The sequence below is a fragment of the Quercus suber genome, unplaced genomic scaffold (assembly GCF_002906115.3).
Source record: "Quercus suber isolate HL8 unplaced genomic scaffold, Cork oak 2.0 scaffold_248, whole genome shotgun sequence".
In the NCBI taxonomy this organism is placed as follows: Eukaryota; Viridiplantae; Streptophyta; class Magnoliopsida; order Fagales; family Fagaceae; genus Quercus; species Quercus suber.
Genome location: NW_027069704.1, coordinates 253,533 through 273,452, shown reverse-complemented (window position 1 = coordinate 273,452; position 19,920 = coordinate 253,533). Strand labels below are relative to the sequence as shown.

General features: G+C 31.8%; 2 protein-coding genes across 2 annotated transcripts in view; both read left to right on the top strand.

The window, feature by feature from the left end:
• LOC111999836 (GDSL esterase/lipase 1) overlaps positions 1–6,187 on the top strand; it is an 11,712-nt gene extending 5,525 nt beyond the window's left edge. Inside the window, exons 3-5 of the mRNA XM_024031947.2 lie at positions 4,955–5,185; positions 5,293–5,548; positions 5,659–6,187. Of these exons, the coding sequence (XP_023887715.2) occupies positions 4,955–5,185; positions 5,293–5,548; positions 5,659–5,903 (732 nt within the window). The 3' untranslated portion in view covers positions 5,904–6,187. The remainder of the gene's footprint in view (positions 1–4,954; positions 5,186–5,292; positions 5,549–5,658) is intronic.
• Positions 6,188–14,555: 8,368 nt separating this feature from the next.
• Positions 14,556–19,082, top strand: LOC111999837 (GDSL esterase/lipase 1-like). The gene is made up of 5 exons (XM_024031948.2): positions 14,556–14,916; positions 15,054–15,175; positions 18,117–18,347; positions 18,453–18,708; positions 18,793–19,082. The coding sequence occupies exons 1-5, from the start codon at positions 14,655–14,657 to the stop codon at positions 19,026–19,028; spliced, it is 1,107 nt and encodes a 368-aa protein (XP_023887716.2). The 5' UTR covers positions 14,556–14,654; the 3' UTR covers positions 19,029–19,082.
• The last annotated feature ends 838 nt before the right edge of the window (positions 19,083–19,920 follow it).

The window sequence follows — 19,920 nt, the reverse complement described above, 5'->3', positions numbered from 1 at the left end:
TAGTAGGTTGTGCATTTTTGGGTTTCTAAGGTTTTGCTTGAGTTTTATTGACAAAAAATAGTTTCGAAAATTCAGAGTTATAGTGTTATGATCTATGGAAAGTAGTATAACTGCTGCTTTTCATATAAATATGTTGTGGTCTTTGGTGAATATAAGTTTGAATTTGTAGAGAAGTGAAATCAAATTAATTAAGACTATTTGGTGTCAAAGCATATGTGATAGTGATTGTTGTTACATGAATGCATTTATAGATTTTTGAGAAATCAAAAGGTAAATTAAACCTTTATGCAAAGATTTGAAGTTACAAAATTAGATAAGGCTGGTAGAAGTGCAATAGGATATCCAAATTTTTTATTTGATAGACTTGCAATTTTTTATTTGATAGACTTGCAATAGGATATCCAAATTTTTTATTTGCTAGACTTATATCAAATTGGCATTTTTGGGGCAATGCTTTGAGAATCTTTTATACAGTATTATATAAGGTTGAAAGTATAATGCTTTGGCTTTGGTTTGTGGTAAATGAGTTTCCACAACTTAAAGGGTAATTTTGGTTTGCTCTTTATGTTAGAATATGCTCATAAACTTTGAGTTTTTTTGTTTGGTAAGTAATGGAACTTTATTGATGAAAATTTAAGGATAACAAAAAAACCATCTTAGTGCATAGGAATCAACAGAAAGTACAAAAATATGAATAATAGCTAAGGGTTGAGAAATCAAATATCAATAACTATATCATCAATCAATGTTTAGATTTCAAGTTTTTTATAGTTTAAAATTACGCATAAAAAATAAGTTTATGAATTTAATAGTAAATAACATCCAATTAGTATGAAATTTGATATGTGTGTTAAAAACATAAAGAACTTGCAATCAACGATTAGATTTTCAAAATATGTAGTCATGTTAAACTTTTTCCTATAATAAATTTTCAAACTATTACAATAGAAAACATTGTCAATAGCAAAAACAAATTAATAAAAATATTGGATTCCTTGGAAGACCCCCTGGACACTTGATTCCTCTTGGACTGCATTGGATCAGTCCAAATATGTAGGCGGGTCGTGAACAAAACTCGACTTATATATAATCAGTTACGTACAGAACTCGTTTTCTAGAGTCCGAGTTACGGGGAAAACCGTTCTGGACATAAATTGATTCCTGTGATTTTCAATGCACATAACTCGATTTTCAGGACATCGGGTTATGGGGAAGACCCTCTGGACATTGGATTCCTCTTGGACTGCATTGGATCAGTCCAAATATGGTGGTAAAGCCTAGTGAAGTAACTCATTTCTAGATAATCGAGTTATGTGAAAATAACTCTGTTGTTTGGAGTGCCGAGTTAATGGAAGACCGTTAGGACATAAATTGGATTCCTTGATTTACAATGCAAATAACTCATTTCCAATGAATCGGGTTATGTGCAAGACGACTGGACACTTGGATTCCTCTTGGACTCATCTGAGCATCCAAAATTCTGGCTCAGTGGGGAAGCCCAGTGAACATACCTCAGGTATATATAATGAGTTATATATAACAAAACTATTATGTTTTTACATGCATATACCTCGATTTCTTAGTAATTGAGTTATTTGCCATAACTCGATTTACATATCATCGAGTAATGTCAGATATGTCACCCACCATTATAAACGCCACAATTCTGCGAACTTGTAGCTGTCCGAAATTACATCTTCATTGCTCTCGCTGCATCGCGCGCGGAATCACAATTTCCTACACAATTCTTGAAGATTTTACATAGTAAGAGTCTTTAACATGTTGTTGTCTTTAATATGAGACATTTGTGGTGGTTATTGTCAAATTTTTATTCATGCTTTAAACTTCATTGTCTATGTAGATTGTGATGAAGATGGGTGTTTGGTAGTCAAATGCATTGTTGTTAGTAAGGTTGCTTATCTCTAGGTTGTCTTCGACTAGTATCCTTCTCAAATGCAATCACAGTGGCTCCATATGTGTGTGGTAGTCCTTATGCTGTTTGTATGTTTGAATTGTACATTGTGCAATTTAATGTTTTTTTACAAGTTGGTGAAACTTACTACATGTAGTAGGAATTTTGAAAATGTGTCAGGTCCTACATCCACTTGTATGTTTCCTGTATAATGTTGAACATGTTGTTAGAATGCTTGCTATCGGTGCAGACATTATTGATTATTTTGACAAAATTCAATATGTTAACAAATTGCATGTTGCTCTTTGAGTTCAACTAAAGTTCTATACTTTAGGTCTCTATCTTCAAATTACAGGTCCACTCGACCAAAATGCATTACTTTATTTAACCAACCCGTGAAAAGAATATTGTTTTTTCATGTGTTGTTGTAGTTGGCTCTAGACAGATATTGTATGGATGATTTTATCACATGGTAGTGGTTATATTTGTGCAATTTTTGTTCTTGCTTCAAACTTTATTTTTATCTCTTTGTAATGCGGTATTTGGTTCTGTTTTTGTGTGAGCTAATATGTTTCCACTATGACCATCAGTTAGTTATGGCTCCGAAGAGGGCTAAAAGGGGAAAATGCAAAGCTGCATCGAACCTGAAGTGGTGTTTGATCAATTAAGGTTCCTCAGCCAGAATGAGAAACCTTTGAAAACTTGATTAAGCGTAGGCGTATTTGGGGAGAAAGGCAAATCAATCTACATGAACTCATCCTTCTGTCCTGAGAATCTACAGTCTAGGCATTGGCTGTCCCTGTGTACAAACATACAACCCCTCCAGCTGACTTGATTAGAGAATTCTATTCGAATCTATCGTGCATGAGGGTCTCGGTGGTCACAAGGTGGCATCGTCCATACGTGGTGTACCGTTTACAATAACTAGGGAGGCGTTTATAAAGCTCTTGATGTACCTTAATTTGTACACCTACTTATCCATACTCTATGTCTCCTCTGTTAATGATGTTATGGATGCCTTTGTGGACAATCAGTCAATCGGGGTTCTGACAAGTATTAGCTCAAGTGAGTTGACTAGCTTAATTATATCTTCTTTAGGATAGCTTGTCACAACATTTTCCCTATCTCTCATATCATACAATCCCTTAGACAGGTGTTTCTTTCTTTACGTCCTCGTCACCAATAGTTCATTTGTTTTCCTTCCCTTTTCGTCGAAACCATTGTGGAGGTGCGTAGGAGCAAGTATAAGAGGCATGGTTTTTTTTTCCCAGTTTTCATCCATAGGGTCCTCAAATATTTAGGATTAAAGAATTTTCCTTTCCAAGAGTTGGTTCACATCCAAGCCCCTATAGAGCCAAATTTCTTTTAGATATCATCAGGGCATCATGGCCACAAAAAGAGGCATATTAAAGCATGTATTAAAAAATAAAGCAAAAATGAAGTTGAATTTTTCAAAGCAAGTCATTGTGAAACATAAAACTTCCAAGGTAAACGAAACATCTTTGAATTGTCTTATACTCTTACTAGTTGAACAGTATGTGAAACAAATTTCTTGATGATATGACGCCGTAAGCTTTGTTAACGGAATATGAAATTGAGACAAAAAGATAGTTGAATTATATCATTAGATATTAGAATATTAATTTAGACTTTGAACTTAGACTTTTTAAAGAACAGTCTTAACTGGCGTTCTTAGGATATTTATTAATTGAATATTTTAGAAAAGTTTTAATATCATTTTAATGAAAAATATAAAAAGTTGTAAAAAAAAAAATTTTTTTTTTCTCATAAAAAGTTTACAAAAAAAAAAAAATATTTTTTAAACCAATGCCTTAAGACATCTATTAATTTTTCTCTTAAAAAAATATCATTTGTCACATTTAAAAGTCCAAGATATAATATATATATATTTTGAAGAGAAGTCCAAGATATTTGCAGGTTAGAGTAATCAAATTGTGAATGTAGCCAATTTGAAACAGACAAACCAAGTGGCAATTGGCCTCCTATCCTATGAAAATTTCAAATGAGGCAACTCTTCCTTCGTCCTCACGTAAAGCACAAATCAAGCCGCCTATAAATGAAAATTGCAACTAATGTGTTATGTATTAAAAACAAAGTGTTAAAGATTTGACATGATGGGTTTAAGGCTTCACTTATGTTTCTTGGCTTTGTTTTCAACTTTTTTAATCTCAATCCACGGCCTTGATTCCCTTTGCCTGCCAGATAAACATGTTGCTTTATTCATCTTTGGAGATTCAGTATTCGATGCTGGAAATAACAACTATATCAACACCATTACTGATTACCAAGCAAATTATGAGCCATATGGGGAGAACATTTTCAAGTACTCTACTGGGAGATTTTCTGATGGCCGTATAATTCCAGATTTTATTGGTAAAAAATGCTGCTATGTGTGTGTCTTCTTTACTATAGAATCTGAATTTTTGCTATATATATTAACAATTTTTGATTTATTTCAGCCGAGTTTGCAAATTTGCCGTTATTACACCATATCTACATCCTGGTTATCATCGATATACTGATGGGGCAAACTTCGCATCTGCAGGAGCTGGTGCTCTTGCTGAAACTCACCAAGGAATGGTATTTTTTTTAATCATTAATTTTAAGTAGGAGTCTTAATTTAAATACATTAACAGGATTGACATCTTGATCTTACTCTCTAACTCCTACTATTGGTATTGGCAACTGTGTGTCCTAAATCTAATATGTCCCATCATATTCTCTTAAATAGAGTATTGTGTTTCTTAAAAAAAAAATTAGAGTATCATATTTTGGGTAAAAGACAGATATAGTATTATATTAAGTTCGTCAATTAAATTCAATACACGTAATTGTATTCAATTTAATTTTTCTTAGAGAATATATTATTGTTTATGCTTTCTTGGTCAATACAACCTTGTGTTTGAACTTAATTAAGGAACCTAATGTATATTATTGTACTTAAATTTAACTCATATGTTTTTATGGCAATAAGCGTGTTTTCTTGATGGAAATAGTTTAATGCTTTTTGTTTATCCACAGGTGATAGATCTAAAATCTCAATTGAATAATTTCAAGAACTTGGAGAGTTTGTTGAGCAAAGAACTCGGTGATGCAGAAGCAGAAAAATTATTGTTCAGAGCTGTATACATAATTAGCGTGGGAAGTAATGATTATGCAGTCCCTTTCACTAGGAATTCTAGCATTTTTCAATCCTACTCTCCAGAAGAATACGTAGACATGGTGATCAGCAATTTAACGTTTGTGATCAAAGTAAGAAAAATTACATTTATTTAATAATTGAGGCAAGTTCATTTTACTTATCGTGTTCCTTTACCTTATAGATTGTTTATACTCATAGCTACATATTGATTTGCTAGGAAATATACAAGAAAGGTGGAAGGAAATTTGGGCTTCTAAACATGTCGCCATTGGGTTGTTTACCATTGGCAAGAGCACTAATTCCTGGAAACACAGGTGCATGCAAGCAGGAACTTACAGCCCTAGCAATATTGCACAATAAAGCACTCTCTGAAGTCCTCCAGAAGCTAGAGAATGAGCTCAATGGATTCAAATATTCAATAACCGATACCTACACTTTTCTTAGTGAAAGAATGAATAGCCCTTTGAAATATGGTATGTCATGACCATTTTCATAGTATAGAATACTTAATTATATATTGTTAAAGTTTGTGTTTTAGTTATATTATGTCTTTAACTGATAGCATTATAACCATGTTGTGAAGGTTTCAAGGAAGGGAATATTGCATGTTGTGGAATTGGTCCATACAAAGGAGTCAATAGTTGTGGAGGGAAGAGATCAGTTAAAGAGTACGAATTATGTGAGAATGCTAGTGAATATGTGTTCTTTGACACTGGTCATCCTTCCGAAAAGGCCTACCAGCAATTCGCAGAGCAAATGTGGAGTGGAACTCTCAATGTCACAGGACCTTACAATCTTAAAGAATTGTTTGAAGACAAATGGGCGTAGATTTGATAAGCATTAAGTGAATCATAGATGTTACTATTAGAATTTAAATAAAAAAGTAAGTATGGATCTTATTTTCAAACTAAATTTAATAAATAGGTTCAAGAGTTCAAATCGTCATATTGTGTAGACAATTCTTTTTTCTTTTTCTTTTTTTGTTTTCTGTAAGGATGATCTAGATAGTTCATCGTGGTGACTATAGTGTAGCAGTATTATGTACAATTTTTTTTTTTTGGCTTGTAAATAAACATTTTATAATTCAATTATCTAAGGATTTCAATCTTTAAGGCCATGCATGCAAGACGCATTTAAGTATTTTTGGCTATTTTGAGATATCTTTAATATTTGAAGATTATATTTTATCAAGAGTACTTCACTATTTTGGTTATCTCAAAATATCTTAAATATTAGGAGATTATATGTTATTAAAAGGGTCTCAAAAGCACTCCCACTGTCCCACACAGTGTTGGTTATGAAAGCTATTAATAATACTATATATTAGTTGCTAACCTGTATGACGCACGAGAAAGCTATTGGGTATAATTGTAATATTCTCAATTATTTAATAATTGTATGAAAGATACATTTAAAGAACAAATTAATCAAGATGAACCACAACAATAGCAAATATGTTAAACCATCTAACAGCAAATGAAAAAAAAGGTCTCATATTAATACAAAGACAGAAACAAAACAAAAAACAAAATATAAATTAAAATTATAAAACATTAATAGTGATCATTGTAAACCACAAAACATATACATGGCTATTTAAAATCACTACTATCAAAAGAGATAGCACTATTATCAACACTAAATATAAAATAAACAATGCAAGCTTGTAAACCACAAAGTTAATACTTGTTAGACGTGGCAGAGGCATATAAACTTGAATGTGAAAACTTCATAGGCTTGGTTAGGCAAAGGCACACATAACAAAAATAAGGTTGAGAAGACAAAAGAACAAAAGGAAAAAGAAACAAAGCAAAAAGAGAGGAGCTTAAGAGTAAGCGCATCAGTAAGTGTAAAGTTTCTTTTTATTTTACACTAAAATCCTACTTTTAATTTTTTATTTTTTTATTTTACACAATCAATTTCAAAAATACATGCATCAAATTATCTATAATACACAATATTTTATTAAAATAATACCTTTTCACATTTTTATTATTATTTCCCTTACCCATACATGGCCCCACCACCTTACCAAACACCACTTCTCAGAACACTCTCTCTCTTTCTTTTTCTCCTTCTTTCTACTTTCTTCTTCCTTCTTCTACGATTTTTCTTCTTCAGTCTTTCTTTCTTCTTTTTCTTTTGCTATTCTTTCTTTCTTTCTTCTTCTTCTTCTTTTTCATCTCTAAAAAATAAATTCTTTTTCTTTCTCCGCCTCTCTTTCTATATCAAATTGATGCTCTTTTCAAATCTGAAAAAAAAAATCTCTCTACCAAGCCTCCATGGCTTAATACACTCACACACTCTCTCTCTTCACGACAGCAAGCTTGGGTTTTCGGTCAATTTGTATTTTGCCAAATGGGTTTTCTGTTGTGTTTTATTTTGAGTTGATTTTGCTTTGAGTTGATTTTAAGTTGAGTTTGTGATGATTTTCATTAATTTTGGGTTGATTATGTTTGGATTAAATTGATGTTGTAATGGGTTGGTTGTGGTGGTGGTTGGTTAGTTGTGATGGTGGATGGATGTTGATGATCGGCTTCTTCTTCTTGGCATTGAAGAGTGGGTGAGAGAGGGTTTGACAAGGCAAGGGAGAGGAGAGAGAAAAAAAAAATCATATAGAAAGCTACAGTAACTGTGCATATATGCACGGTTATTATAGCAATTGTGCATATAAACAGTTTTAGGCAGACTAATATGGATAGTTTTTGAGCAAAAATTTGTAAAATTTGCAACTTTTTCTATTTTGCACTAACTGGTGCAATTTCTCTAAGTGAAAAAGAAAGAAAGGAGTCTTAGCGAAGAAGATGAAGAAGAAGGGGGGAATGTCGACATAAGGTTGGGACTGGCAACCTACATGGAGGTGATAGCAGCTATCTAGTATAAGTTTATGCCACTAATTTCATCCTCTGTGTGTGTGTGTGTGTGTGTGTGTGTGTGTGTGTGTGGATAATATTGCTAATATGGTAGTCAGATGTTAAATGATCTGATTTTTGGGTTTCAGGGAGAGGAGATTGTAGCATGAGAGATGTGAGAAGGCTGACGTTTAAGGGAAGGAGAAGGCTAGAGAAGAGAGAGGAGGGGGAGAAATAGTTATTGGTATTGATTTTCAGAGTTAGGTTTTGGGGGAAGGAGAAGGTTAAAGAATATTTTCAGAGTTGGGAGGTTACCAGGTTTGATTTTCAGAATTGTGTTTTAGGTTCTAGCTTTTTTTTTTTTTTTGTTTTTTTTGTTTTTTTTTTTATATAGCTGAAATTTTTGGGTTAGAAATGGTTATTTTTTTTTTTTTTTGTTTTTTTTGTTTTTTTTTTTATATAGCTGAAATTTTTGGGTTAGAAATGGTTTTTATTTATTTTTTATAACAATGCTGATGTGTAGAAATGTGGGAACTCTAAAAAAAAAGTCAAATATTAGTATATATAGATAATAGGGTTAAAAAATATTTCACACATCACATCGATATAGATAATAGGGTTAGAGACTTCGGTTCTATAGTATATATAGACAATAGGGTTAAAAAATATTTCACAAAAAAGAAATAAGAGGAAAGGAAAAAAGAGGACATGAAAAAAAATTAGTCATAATCAGACACAAAAGAACAATAAGTACTTATGTGATTTGATCCTAGGCTGACAGCCATAAATGATAACAATTAAAAAATATTTCAGTAACAAATGTAAAGAATACAAATTAATAAAGTGTCACTCTAGGAAAACCCAAATTCTAGACATAAAAAGAACTCTCTCACACAAGAACTCTCTCACATACATAAACTATAGTAGTCCATGATATTCTAGAAAACCATGGTTATCGAAATGTATAGCAACTAGTTGCAAATCTATGTGATGTGTTGAAATATATAATTATTTTGAGATGTGATATAACATATAATTTATTCTCTAAATTTTATTGTAGATAATTTGTTCTCTCTAAAACATAAATAATTTTTAAAAGTAATTTCTATTTCTTTATTTTTACTAATATATAATTTATCATTTTTTATTGATATTATTATTTTTTGAAGTGGTCCATATTATTCAAAATATTTTAATTATTATGCATTATATTTTCCTAATTTCTTTTGGTAGAACTAAAATTTTTAAGTTTCAAATTTTTCATTTTCTTAAGGAGATTATCATGATAATCAAAACTTATCATATAATTGCAATTGATATTATTCAAATAATTGAAAATACACTCAACATAAACCTTTCTTTTCTCATTCCCAAGTACGTACTTGAAATGAACCAAAATGGACTGAATGGACCAAAGTGGACCAAATGGACCATAATGGACCAAATTGGATCAAATAAGACCAAAATAGACTAAAGTGGACCAAAGTGAAAGGAATTGGGCTGAATTAGATAGAAGTGGACCGAATTCCAAGCCATAATTATTAAATATAAATAAAAAATTTAATAATAATTATAAACATAAAGGGATGTAATATATATCATAATTTATGATAAGTAATGTATTTCAGAAGTAACATCACTCAGATTTATTATCACATTAATATTTTTAATAAATTATTATGAATGCATCTATGATTCTATGTGCTTGTTGAAGATTTTATTCAAGTTAAATTTGGTACCATGTAGAGAGTTGGTACACCACCAAAACAAAAAAAAAAAAAAAAACCACTTGCATGTAATATTTTATACAAAAAGGAGTAGGAAAAAAAAACCATTTTTTAAGAGCTTTATTATCTCTATTGTTTGAAGTTGATGAAACAAATATATAGTTATCTAAGTAGAAGAACTGAACCCTTCAACCTGACCTTGAATGCTATATACATTATCATAAGAATATGAATACAATGGTCGTATGAGATTTTTTTTCAGGTGAGTATAAACTATAAATTAAGGTGTTTCCACCCCAGGTGTTTGTATTACATTTATTTTCTATTATAAGTTACATTTAGGTTCAAGAATATGTGAAGTCATTGTACGTAGTAAAAGTGATGGTCATATCATGATTGATAAGTTATAGTTAGTTTTGAGAATGAGAAAGACGTAATGTATTATTGCACACATTAATATTTATATACATTTTTTTTTTTTAAGAAATGATGAAATATACAGATTTATATACATTAATATTTGTTTGAATTGTATTTCTATCTTGGATTGGTTGGGGTCGCACATGGGTTTGTTGTATTTGTTTCTAGTGGAATGTTTGGCTGGTTGGAGAAGTGGTTTGGTTGTGGAGAGTGGTGGTGCAATTGGGTCACTGGTGGGATTTGACAGTTGGGCTTGGGGTTTTAGGTTTGGATATAGAATTTCTAACAAGCGTGTCGATAGAGGAAGTGAGGGGTAATTTTGTCCTTTAAAAAATGATTTCACGTGTGTGAATTGTCTATTTTTTAAGAAAGTAAAATGGTCTAGTCCAAGTCAAATACCATGATTGCACTTCAATAGGCCACATAGGTAATAAAGTAACAAACATAAATGGAACAACAAAAAGTATAACGTTTTACACATAGGTCATCGAAAAGTATAACGTTTTACAAAGTTTAGGGACTAAAAACAAACATTTGAAAGTTTAGGGATAAAAAATTAACTTTTGTAAAAATTTTAGAGACGAAAATTATATTTTACCATTGATTTTATCAATAGATACCAGGGCATCATGACCACAAAAAGAGGAATCTTATTAGTATGGATCCCAAATAAGATTATCATCAATATTATCAAAAAAAAAAAATAGTAATTATACACAATAACACAAATATTTACATGGAAAAATCTTTCTCCTTGAAAGGAAAAATTAAAAGACAAACTCCGAATCAATTCACTATTATCAAATTAATTACAATAATTCTCAAGTTTATACCTAACTTGAGATTCACCAAATACAACAATAAATCCTCTTATGTATGTCTCATGGTTAAAGAAAAACTTCTTATTTTTTTTACTCTCATATACACTAATTATTTATCTTGAATGTTGCAACAATTTACTCTCTCCTCTCTATTTTCTTCTCTATGCACAACCCTATTTCTTGACTGTCTTCTTTCTCTGGCATACAACCAAAACAACATATAATTGTCTTTCTATATAAGACACAACCCCCCAAGCCTTCTCCTTCTCCTATTTCAAGTTGAAAATAGGATTCTTCATACTTTGCTGCCAAGCACACTTCTAATATAAACATGAGTTTTCCTATTTCTAATAGGAGTTGTTCATCACGTGGCTCTCTTGCCACTAAAGTGGGCTGGACCCACAACATAAACAACTTTGAATTGCCTTAGTAGTTGAGTGTGTGTAACAAAACTCTTGATAATGAGCAATGGACCGAAGTAAGGGTTAACCTGCAATTTGAAATTGAGACAAAAATATGGTTAATTAAGTTATATCATATCAATAACTACGCAATAAACGTTGAATTTAGAAATCGTTGTTGTGCTAAGTGATTTCACCAAATTACAACAATATTTGAATAAAAATACTATTTTAGATAGATACAACAACTTATTTTTATCAATTACTTTAGATAAAATAACAATAAGTGTTTTTTAACAAAGCATGCAACATGCATCTAAGTTTTAGTTTATCGATCCCACAAGTTATTTGTTCTTATCAATTTCTTTAAATAAAGTAACAATAAGTATTTTAATGAAACATGCAGCATGCAATTTAGATAAAATAACAATATGTTTTTTAACAAAACGTGCAGCATGCATCTATGTTTCAATTGAAAATGACAACAACTTGTTCTTTTCATTTTCTTGAAATAAAGTAAAAATAAGTGTTTTAACAAAATAGGCAATGTTAAAATGCATCTAACTTTTGCTTGATAGAGAAAATAACTTATTTGTTATTATCAATTTCTTTAGTTAAAGTAACAATAAGTTTTTTAAATTAATCATGCAACAAGCATCTAAATTTCAAAAATTTAAATCCTATTCCAACTAAAAATATATTTTCAAAATTTTAAGATTTATATATTCACTAATGGTCTTTTCATAGAATCTCTCTGGCACCCTTTGTTTTTGTTTGTTTTTTTGTTTTTTTTTTTTTGTTCTTTGGTTTTTTGTTTTTTGTTTTTTGTTTTCGAGTTGTAACTTACACATATGTATTTGTATTAGAAGGATATACATGTTATATAGATTCATAGGAGTTGATAAATTTATATGATATTCTCTCTCTCTCTCTCTCTCTCTCTCTCTCTCTCTCTCTCTCTCAAATTTTTCCTAATAAACAACTACTCTCATTAAATATTAAATTAATTTTTATTAATAGTTAAGTTATATTTCCTTAAATTAAGGGATAAAATAACAATAGTTTAATTTACGTAAAATTTTATCATTTAAATTTTAAAAAATTTAAATTATTTTCAAAATGAAAGTCTATTAGAAATTCTTTTTAACGTCCTTCCCTAGAAAAATACAGTAACAAATAAATAAATTCTAAACTGAAATTAGAAATCCCATACAGTACCCCACGCTTTTTTCTCCTCAAGTTACATCTTACATTTTTATTAATTATTTAGAAGCATTATTAATTGTTAGGATATATATCCTTGAATCAAGGGATAATATTTAATTATAATTTAAATTAGCTAAAATTTTATCATCTAAGTTTCAAAAATTTAAATCCTGCTCCTACTAAAAATCTATTATCCAAATTTCAAAACTTATATATATATATATATATGAGATGAATTCAAGTTACATCTTTTTTAAACTATTGGATTTAAGTAGATCCAATGGTAAAAAAAACCTTCATTAATACTAATATTCTAATTGATTTCATTTATTATCTCTTATTTAATACATTCCATACTTGTTTTTTAAACTAAAAAAAAAAATACTCTCTCTCTCTCTCTCTCTCTCTCTCTCTCTCTCTCTCTCTCTCTCTCTCTCTCTCTCTCTCTCTCTCTCTCTCTCTCTCTCTCTCTCTCTCTCTCTCTCTCTCTCTCTCTCTCTCTCTGTGTGCCGTGTTGTTGAATAACACATTCCATACAACATAAGTGTTGTACTCTATTTCAACGTCTTTGGTCCTCAGTTATCAATAGGTTGTGTGCAATGCTGGCTCTATATATAAAGCAATTGATGCGGTCGCCTAAGGCCCCAAGTAGAAAAAAGGCCCTCAAATTTTAATCAATAGGGGTTTTTATATATATATAATAATAGTATTAATTAAGTCCAAATATTAGCCAATGAATAAAATAATATTTTTTTATCAAATGAAAAAAAAGAAAAAAAAAATGTTACATCCACAACATTTTTCACAACACTTTCAAAATAAATCCTAAGAGATAGGTTGTTACAGGATATTATTGATGATAAAAAATTAATTTCAGTGATAAGTTCAAATTAGAACCAATAACAAATTAACACCTAAGATTTGTTATTAAAATATTATGAATATAGCACTTCTAAAAAAAAAAAAAAAGGAGCAATACAAAAAAAAAAAAGAAGAAATACAACATTTTTCACAAGTTGAGTTTACAAACTTTTACTAGTTTTTATCTAAGTTTACCACTAACATCACTTTTTTGCTTACCACTATCAAATTATCAATCTACCACATCAATAGATTTCAAAAGTTTTGTCAAATTTTGTCTATAGATTTTCAAAAAAAAAATCTACATGGTTCATGTTAATTAGTAGTAATTTTACATTTAAATTAAGATAATTGAATTTAATTTTTTTTAAAATCATATTTAAATATGTAAAAGACCTCAATTTCATTTTTTGCTTTAGGCCCCCAAATACATAAAGCCGCCTTGGTTGTGAGCTTTTTTTTGTTTGAACGTCACTGAAGTCTATATCTACAACTATATCTCATTGCAGTCAATAGATTGTAGTTTTATCAACAGTATAGAAACTGGAGATAGAAATATGGAGATAGAGAACAAAATAGTCTAGAAACCAATTACAATCACATGCAATAGAATAAAATAGTTCTTCAACTCAAAATAATAATAATAATAATAATAATTCATACCCCGAACCAAGAGCTGTGCAAATCAAGAGAGAGAGAGAGAACGAATAGTTTTTTTTTTGGGTTTAAAAGAATGTATTAAATAAGGGATAATAAATGAAATTAATTAGAATATTAGCATTAATGAGATTTTTATTTATTGTTAGAAGAGTTACATTAGATGTAACGTGAAACCCATTTATATATATATAATTCACGGCTAAATCTGTGCATGGGACAAGACTTTCACTAGTTATATTAAAAGTGGAAATTGCAAATGTGAGCACCTCAAAGTAAACGCTAAAGAATAGTATGAAAGAAACCTTCACAAAATAAAATTTTAAAAGTTGTTGATTGTTTAATGTATATGATAAAGACGACTACTACTAGTCTACTAATAATAATTGTCTTACATCTATTCTAGCATATAAAAAAAAAAAATTGTCACCGACAACTACCATGAAATAAGGAAGCGCCATCTCTTCCTTACGATAAACAAAGCATTCTGCTTCTCCCTCTCTCTTTTTTTCTTTTTTTCTTTTTTTTTTTCTTTTTTTTTAACCAAGTAATATTGTAATAATGCAAAGTTCTCTATAAATGACAAGTGCAACTAAGTAATGAGTTATCAGAAAAAGTGAACGAGGTTTATAACATGGTGAGTTTTAGGTTCCATTTCTGTTTTTTGGTTTTGTTTGTAGTCTTTCTTACCCCAACCCATAGTCATGGTCATATATGCCTGCCAAAACAACATGTTGCCCTATTCATCTTTGGGGATTCAATATTCGACGCTGGAAACAATGACTATATCAACACCACCACTGATAACCTAGCAAATTATGGACCGTATGGGGAGACATTCTTCAACTACCCCACTGGAAGATTTTCTAATGGACGTCTAATCCCAGATTTTATTGGTAAAATGCTATTAATCTTACTTTCTTTCTACTTCTTTTTTATTTTTTACTTTTATTATTTTTTTTATTACTATTATTTTTTAATTTTTTTAAGAATTTGAATTGTTAATACATTGATTGTTGAAATTTTATTACAGCTGAGTTTGCAAAGTTGCCATTCATTACGCCACTTCTATATCCCGGTTATCATCAATATACTGACGGGTCAAACTTTGCTTCTGGCGGAGCTGGGGCTCTTGTCGAAACTAACAAAGGATTGGTATGTATCTTTTACATTTAGTGTGTGTATATATACACACACATGTACAATACTGACATTGAAATTTCACTCTCCAATCCTTATTGACTATCAGTATTAAGTAGGCAGCTTTCTTCTTTTTTTCTTTTTTTTTTTTTTCTTTTTTTTTTTTAAGAAGAAATTGGGCTGCTTAATTAAATGTTCAATGTAATTGATCATATCATGCTGAATAAAATAAATAAATATATAAATGATAGATAGGCTTGAAATTTGCATTGCCAATAGAGCTTTAACTAAATTATCTGATTGATTAACGGTAAGGTATGCAAATCATACGGCAGTGAACTAGACGTTTTTGGCTTCCTTCTAGAAATCTTTAAGTTCCCCACTTATCTCTGGACTGGCATATGAAAAATGGATGTGATAAAAAAAAATGATGAAGAAAATTTAGCGAGAAAGAGAGCAAAGAAGTTAATTTCGAACCGTACCGCCGGTACGGCCGGTATATACCGTACCAACCAGTGCACCGGTACAAATACTCTCTTGTTTCGTACCGGAAAAAATACCGGCTGTACCGGTCTTGTACCGGCCGTACCGGCGAAATCCGGCTCTTTCGGCCGGTTAGTGGATACCGGACCGGTAACTTTTCTTCTTACGCCACGCTAAACTTCTGTCTCTCTTTGCCTCCTCTTTATCACACCGGAGAGGCGTTGGTGATTCATGCACTGGAAATCGGTTTGAAGTGAAGAAAAAAATAGACTGGACTGATGCGCTAAAAGAGTAAGACCTGATGTGAATCGTCTGATACTGAGAGAGAGAGAGAGAGAGAGCTGTAACTAATGGGGGGAAGAAATGAAATAAAAAGTGAAGGGTGATGACAAAATTAATTTGAAAGAGGAAGAGGATATGGGTGGTTGTAATGAGATAGCGTGTGAAGCTGATGTGTTGGAACTTGAAAATAGGATAGGTTTTGAAAATAGGAATGATTTTAGCAGGCAACTAGCTTCACGCGTGCCTGCCAATCTACGGAAGATATGCATTAGACAATAGATAATAGATGTAGCATTAGCCAATGGATAATAGATGTAGTTCTTTTTGGTAATAGCAAAGTTGATATTTAGGGTCCGTTTGGTTCTCGTAAAATATTTTTCGAAAAATACTTATTTTCCGGAAATGCTATTTTCCGGAAAAGGAAAATATTTTTAAGTGTTTGGTTGTATTATGAAAATTGTTATGGAAAATAATTTCATGTGTTTGGTTCCGTTAGGAAAATGCTATTTTCCGGCAACAACAACAACAAAAAATTGATTCCGGCCACCACAACAACACAACAACAACAACAACAACAAAAAAATCGATTCCGGCAACACAATAACAACAACAGCAACAACAACAACAACAACACAGCAACAACAACAACAACAAAAAAAATTGATTCCGGCAACACAACAACAACAACAACAGCAACAACAACAACACAGCAACAACAACAACAACAAAAAAATTTGATTCCGGCAACACAACAACAACAACAACAATAGCAACAAATTGATTCCGGCGAGTTTAAAAAACAAAACTGAGATGGGTCTGGGTCGAACATCAGTTTGGGCTTTGGGTTCGTGGGTCGCCGGCTCTGGTTCGAACATCGGTGGGTCGTGGCGATCGTGAAGATGGGTTCGCCGGCGAGCTGGGTTTGGGTCGTGGCGATCGTGAAGCTGGGCTCTCCGGCGAGCTGGGTCTGGGTCGTGGCGATCGTGACGTTTGGCTCTCCGGCGAGCTGGGTCTGGGTCGTGGCGATCGTGAAGCTGGGCTCTCCGGCGAGCTTGGTCTGGGTCGTGGCGATCGTGACGTTTGGCTCTCCGGCGAGCTGGGTCTGGGTCGTGGCGATCGTGAAGCTAGGCTCTCCGGCGAGCTTGGTCTGGGTCTCTCTCTCTCTCTCTTCGTGCTCTGTTTCTCTTTTCCGGAAAATTGTATTTGAAGTGAAAATGAAAGCTGAAACGATTTTCAGCCTTGACCATTGGTCAACGGAAATTAATTTCCGGAAAATGGCATTTTCGTGTACAACCAAACACCGGAAAATACTGAAAAGCATTTCCGGAAATGCATTTCACCCGATTCAAACGCAGCCTTAATGATAAAAAAAGAAAAAAAGAAGAAGAAGGCTTCAGGCTGCAACAGTAAAAATAAATAAATGAAAGAATAAAATAAACGTGGGACAAGGGAAGAGAAAAATTAGAATAAGAGAAGTGTTGGACTTTTTTCTCTATTTTTTACATCTGGAATAACAATGTGGCTCTAAATGTTAGTTTGGTAGACATGATTCTTGTTGTACTACAATATTATTAATTGTTTTTTCTTTTTTATTATTTTTATTTTTATATTTTGTGTGTGTGTATATATATATATATATAATATAAAATAGTGGTAAACCCGAAACGGTACACCAGTATTCGAAATATATCGTACCAGTGGTCAAACCGGTACAGCTTCCGGTACGGTATTGACTCCCTTGAGAAAGAGTCGCAGTGAAATCAAGAAGAAGAAGAAGAAGAAGATGTGGGTTCTGAGCCTAAATAAGAAGTGGCCAATCTGATTCATTTTCTTAGGAATTTTTAAAAATACACTATAAAAAATTTATTTATTTATAGTATTATTTATATTTATTAAGAAATATATGTATTTGGTGCGTAATTCCGGAACGGTACACCAATACATACCAGAATTAAAATATTTTATTCCAATAGCAAATCCAGAACGCTCTCTAAAATAAAGTTCAAAACAAGTGTTTTAAAATGGTCACATGTTGGCTCATTTCCAATGCTCTTGTATATTAGATAGAGATTGCACCTCTAGCAACAATTCATGTTAAAATAGTGTGCTTGCAATAATATATTACCCAAATTTCAAATGCCTGAGTGGACCATATTTACCTAATCTTCTATTCCTTTAATTTTTGGGGCAGGTGATAGACCTAAAATCTCAACTACATTATTTTGAGAAATTGGCGAATCAGTTGAGGAAAAATCTAGGACATGAAGAAGCCAAGAAATTATTGGCGAGAGCAGTTTACTTAATTAGCATTGGCAGCAATGATTATTTTGCCCTTTTTACCTCTAATTCCAGTGCTCTTCAAACCTACTCTCCGGAAGAATACGTAGATATAGTGATCGGCAACTTAACAAGTGTGATAAAAGTAATAACATTCAATACTCAAAATAAATTGTCAATCTATTTAATTCTTGTTCTTTTACATTCGCAAAAATTTGTTATACTAAATAGCCATATCTTGATGTGCTAGGGAATATATAAGAAAGGTGGAAGGAAAGTTGCGATGCCAAACTTGGGACCGTTGGGCTGTTCGCCAATTACAAGAGCACTAAATACGAATAACACAGGTGCATGCATTGAGGGACTTTCAGCACTAGCGAAATTGCACAATGAAGCACTCTCTAAATCCTTGCAAGAGCTAGAAAATCAACTAGATGGATTCAAATATTCAATAACCGATAAATACAATTCTCTAAGTGAAACCATAAATAACCCTTCAAAATATGGTGCGTCAATCATTTTCATAGTGCATAATGTATTTTAGTTCGATCAGAAACTAAAAGTGTCTCTGTTTTTATTTTATTGCGAAGGTTTCAAGGAAAGCAAGATTGCATGTTGTGGAACTGGTCCATATAAAGGAACTTTTAGTTGTGGGGGGAAGAGATCTGTCAAAGAATACGAATTATGTGAGAATGTTAGTGAATATGTGTTCTTTGACAGTATTCATGCCACCGAAAAGGCCAACAAACAAATCGCTGAGCTAATGTGGAGTGGAACTCCTAATATCACAGGACCTTACAATCTTGCAGCATTGTTTGAAAACTAAGAAATGTAGATTTGTTTTTTTTTTTTTTTTAAAGTGAATCAGGTTATGTTATAATTAAAATCTAAATAAGAATTGTATTTTCATACAGAATTAATAAATATATTGAATATTTCAAGTTGTATGATCATACTCTCAATACTTAAAAGAGTTTTACTAATCAGCTATGTAATTTCTATCAAGTGTGCGTCATCAGAGGGAGTGAGGAGAAAAGATCCCAATCCAAAATCCAAACTTCAAGCATAACCACAACAAAATAGCACATTAGCTTTATTTTTTTTAAAATATGAAATTGAAACTATAAACATTAAAAAAAAATAAAAAAAAAAAAAAAAAAACAAACAACAACAAACTTAGCTAGTGAAAGAGAGAAATACCTTGAAGAGTGAGGCAGAGCTGGAGGACGGGCTTCGTTGGCGGCGGCACATTGAGGTCTCTTGAAGCGGCACGTTGAAGAGGATTGGCAGTGCCACGGTGAGGAGGATCTGGCTAGAGAGAGAGAGAGAGAGAGAGAGAGAGAGAAACTTATAAAGGCTACCGAACACTGAGGTGGTTAAAGGCGATTAGCTTTGCGGCAGAAGGGGGCAACATGTTGAAGATGGAGAGAGAGAGGTTCAATGGCCATGTTAAAGTTGTATAGGTCTTTTTTTTTTTAAAAAATTGTTGGAGTTTTAAGCAGTAGTGACCATGAAAAAAGTACAAACTAGAAAGTGAAGACTAACGTTGTTAAAACGCTCTAGATAGTAAGCTAAAATATAGTTACGCCGTTTTAAAGCGCAAAAAGTAGTTCGTAGAGATTTTTCAAGTTGTCTGAAGAATAGGGGAAGAAAATGCCACCTTCAAATAAATAATTAATGTATTGAGAGTAAAAAAAAAAAAAAAAAAGATATCTTAT

Coding starts and splice junctions, on each gene's coding strand:
- LOC111999837 (XM_024031948.2), top strand. CDS start 14,655: ATGGTGAGTTTTAGGTTCCATTTCTGTTTTTTGGTTTTGTTTGTAGTC. Junction 15,176..18,116: donor TCGAAACTAACAAAGGATTG/GTATGTATCTTT, acceptor TTTTTGGGGCAG/GTGATAGACCTAAAATCTCA. Junction 18,709..18,792: donor AAATAACCCTTCAAAATATG/GTGCGTCAATCA, acceptor TTTATTGCGAAG/GTTTCAAGGAAAGCAAGATT.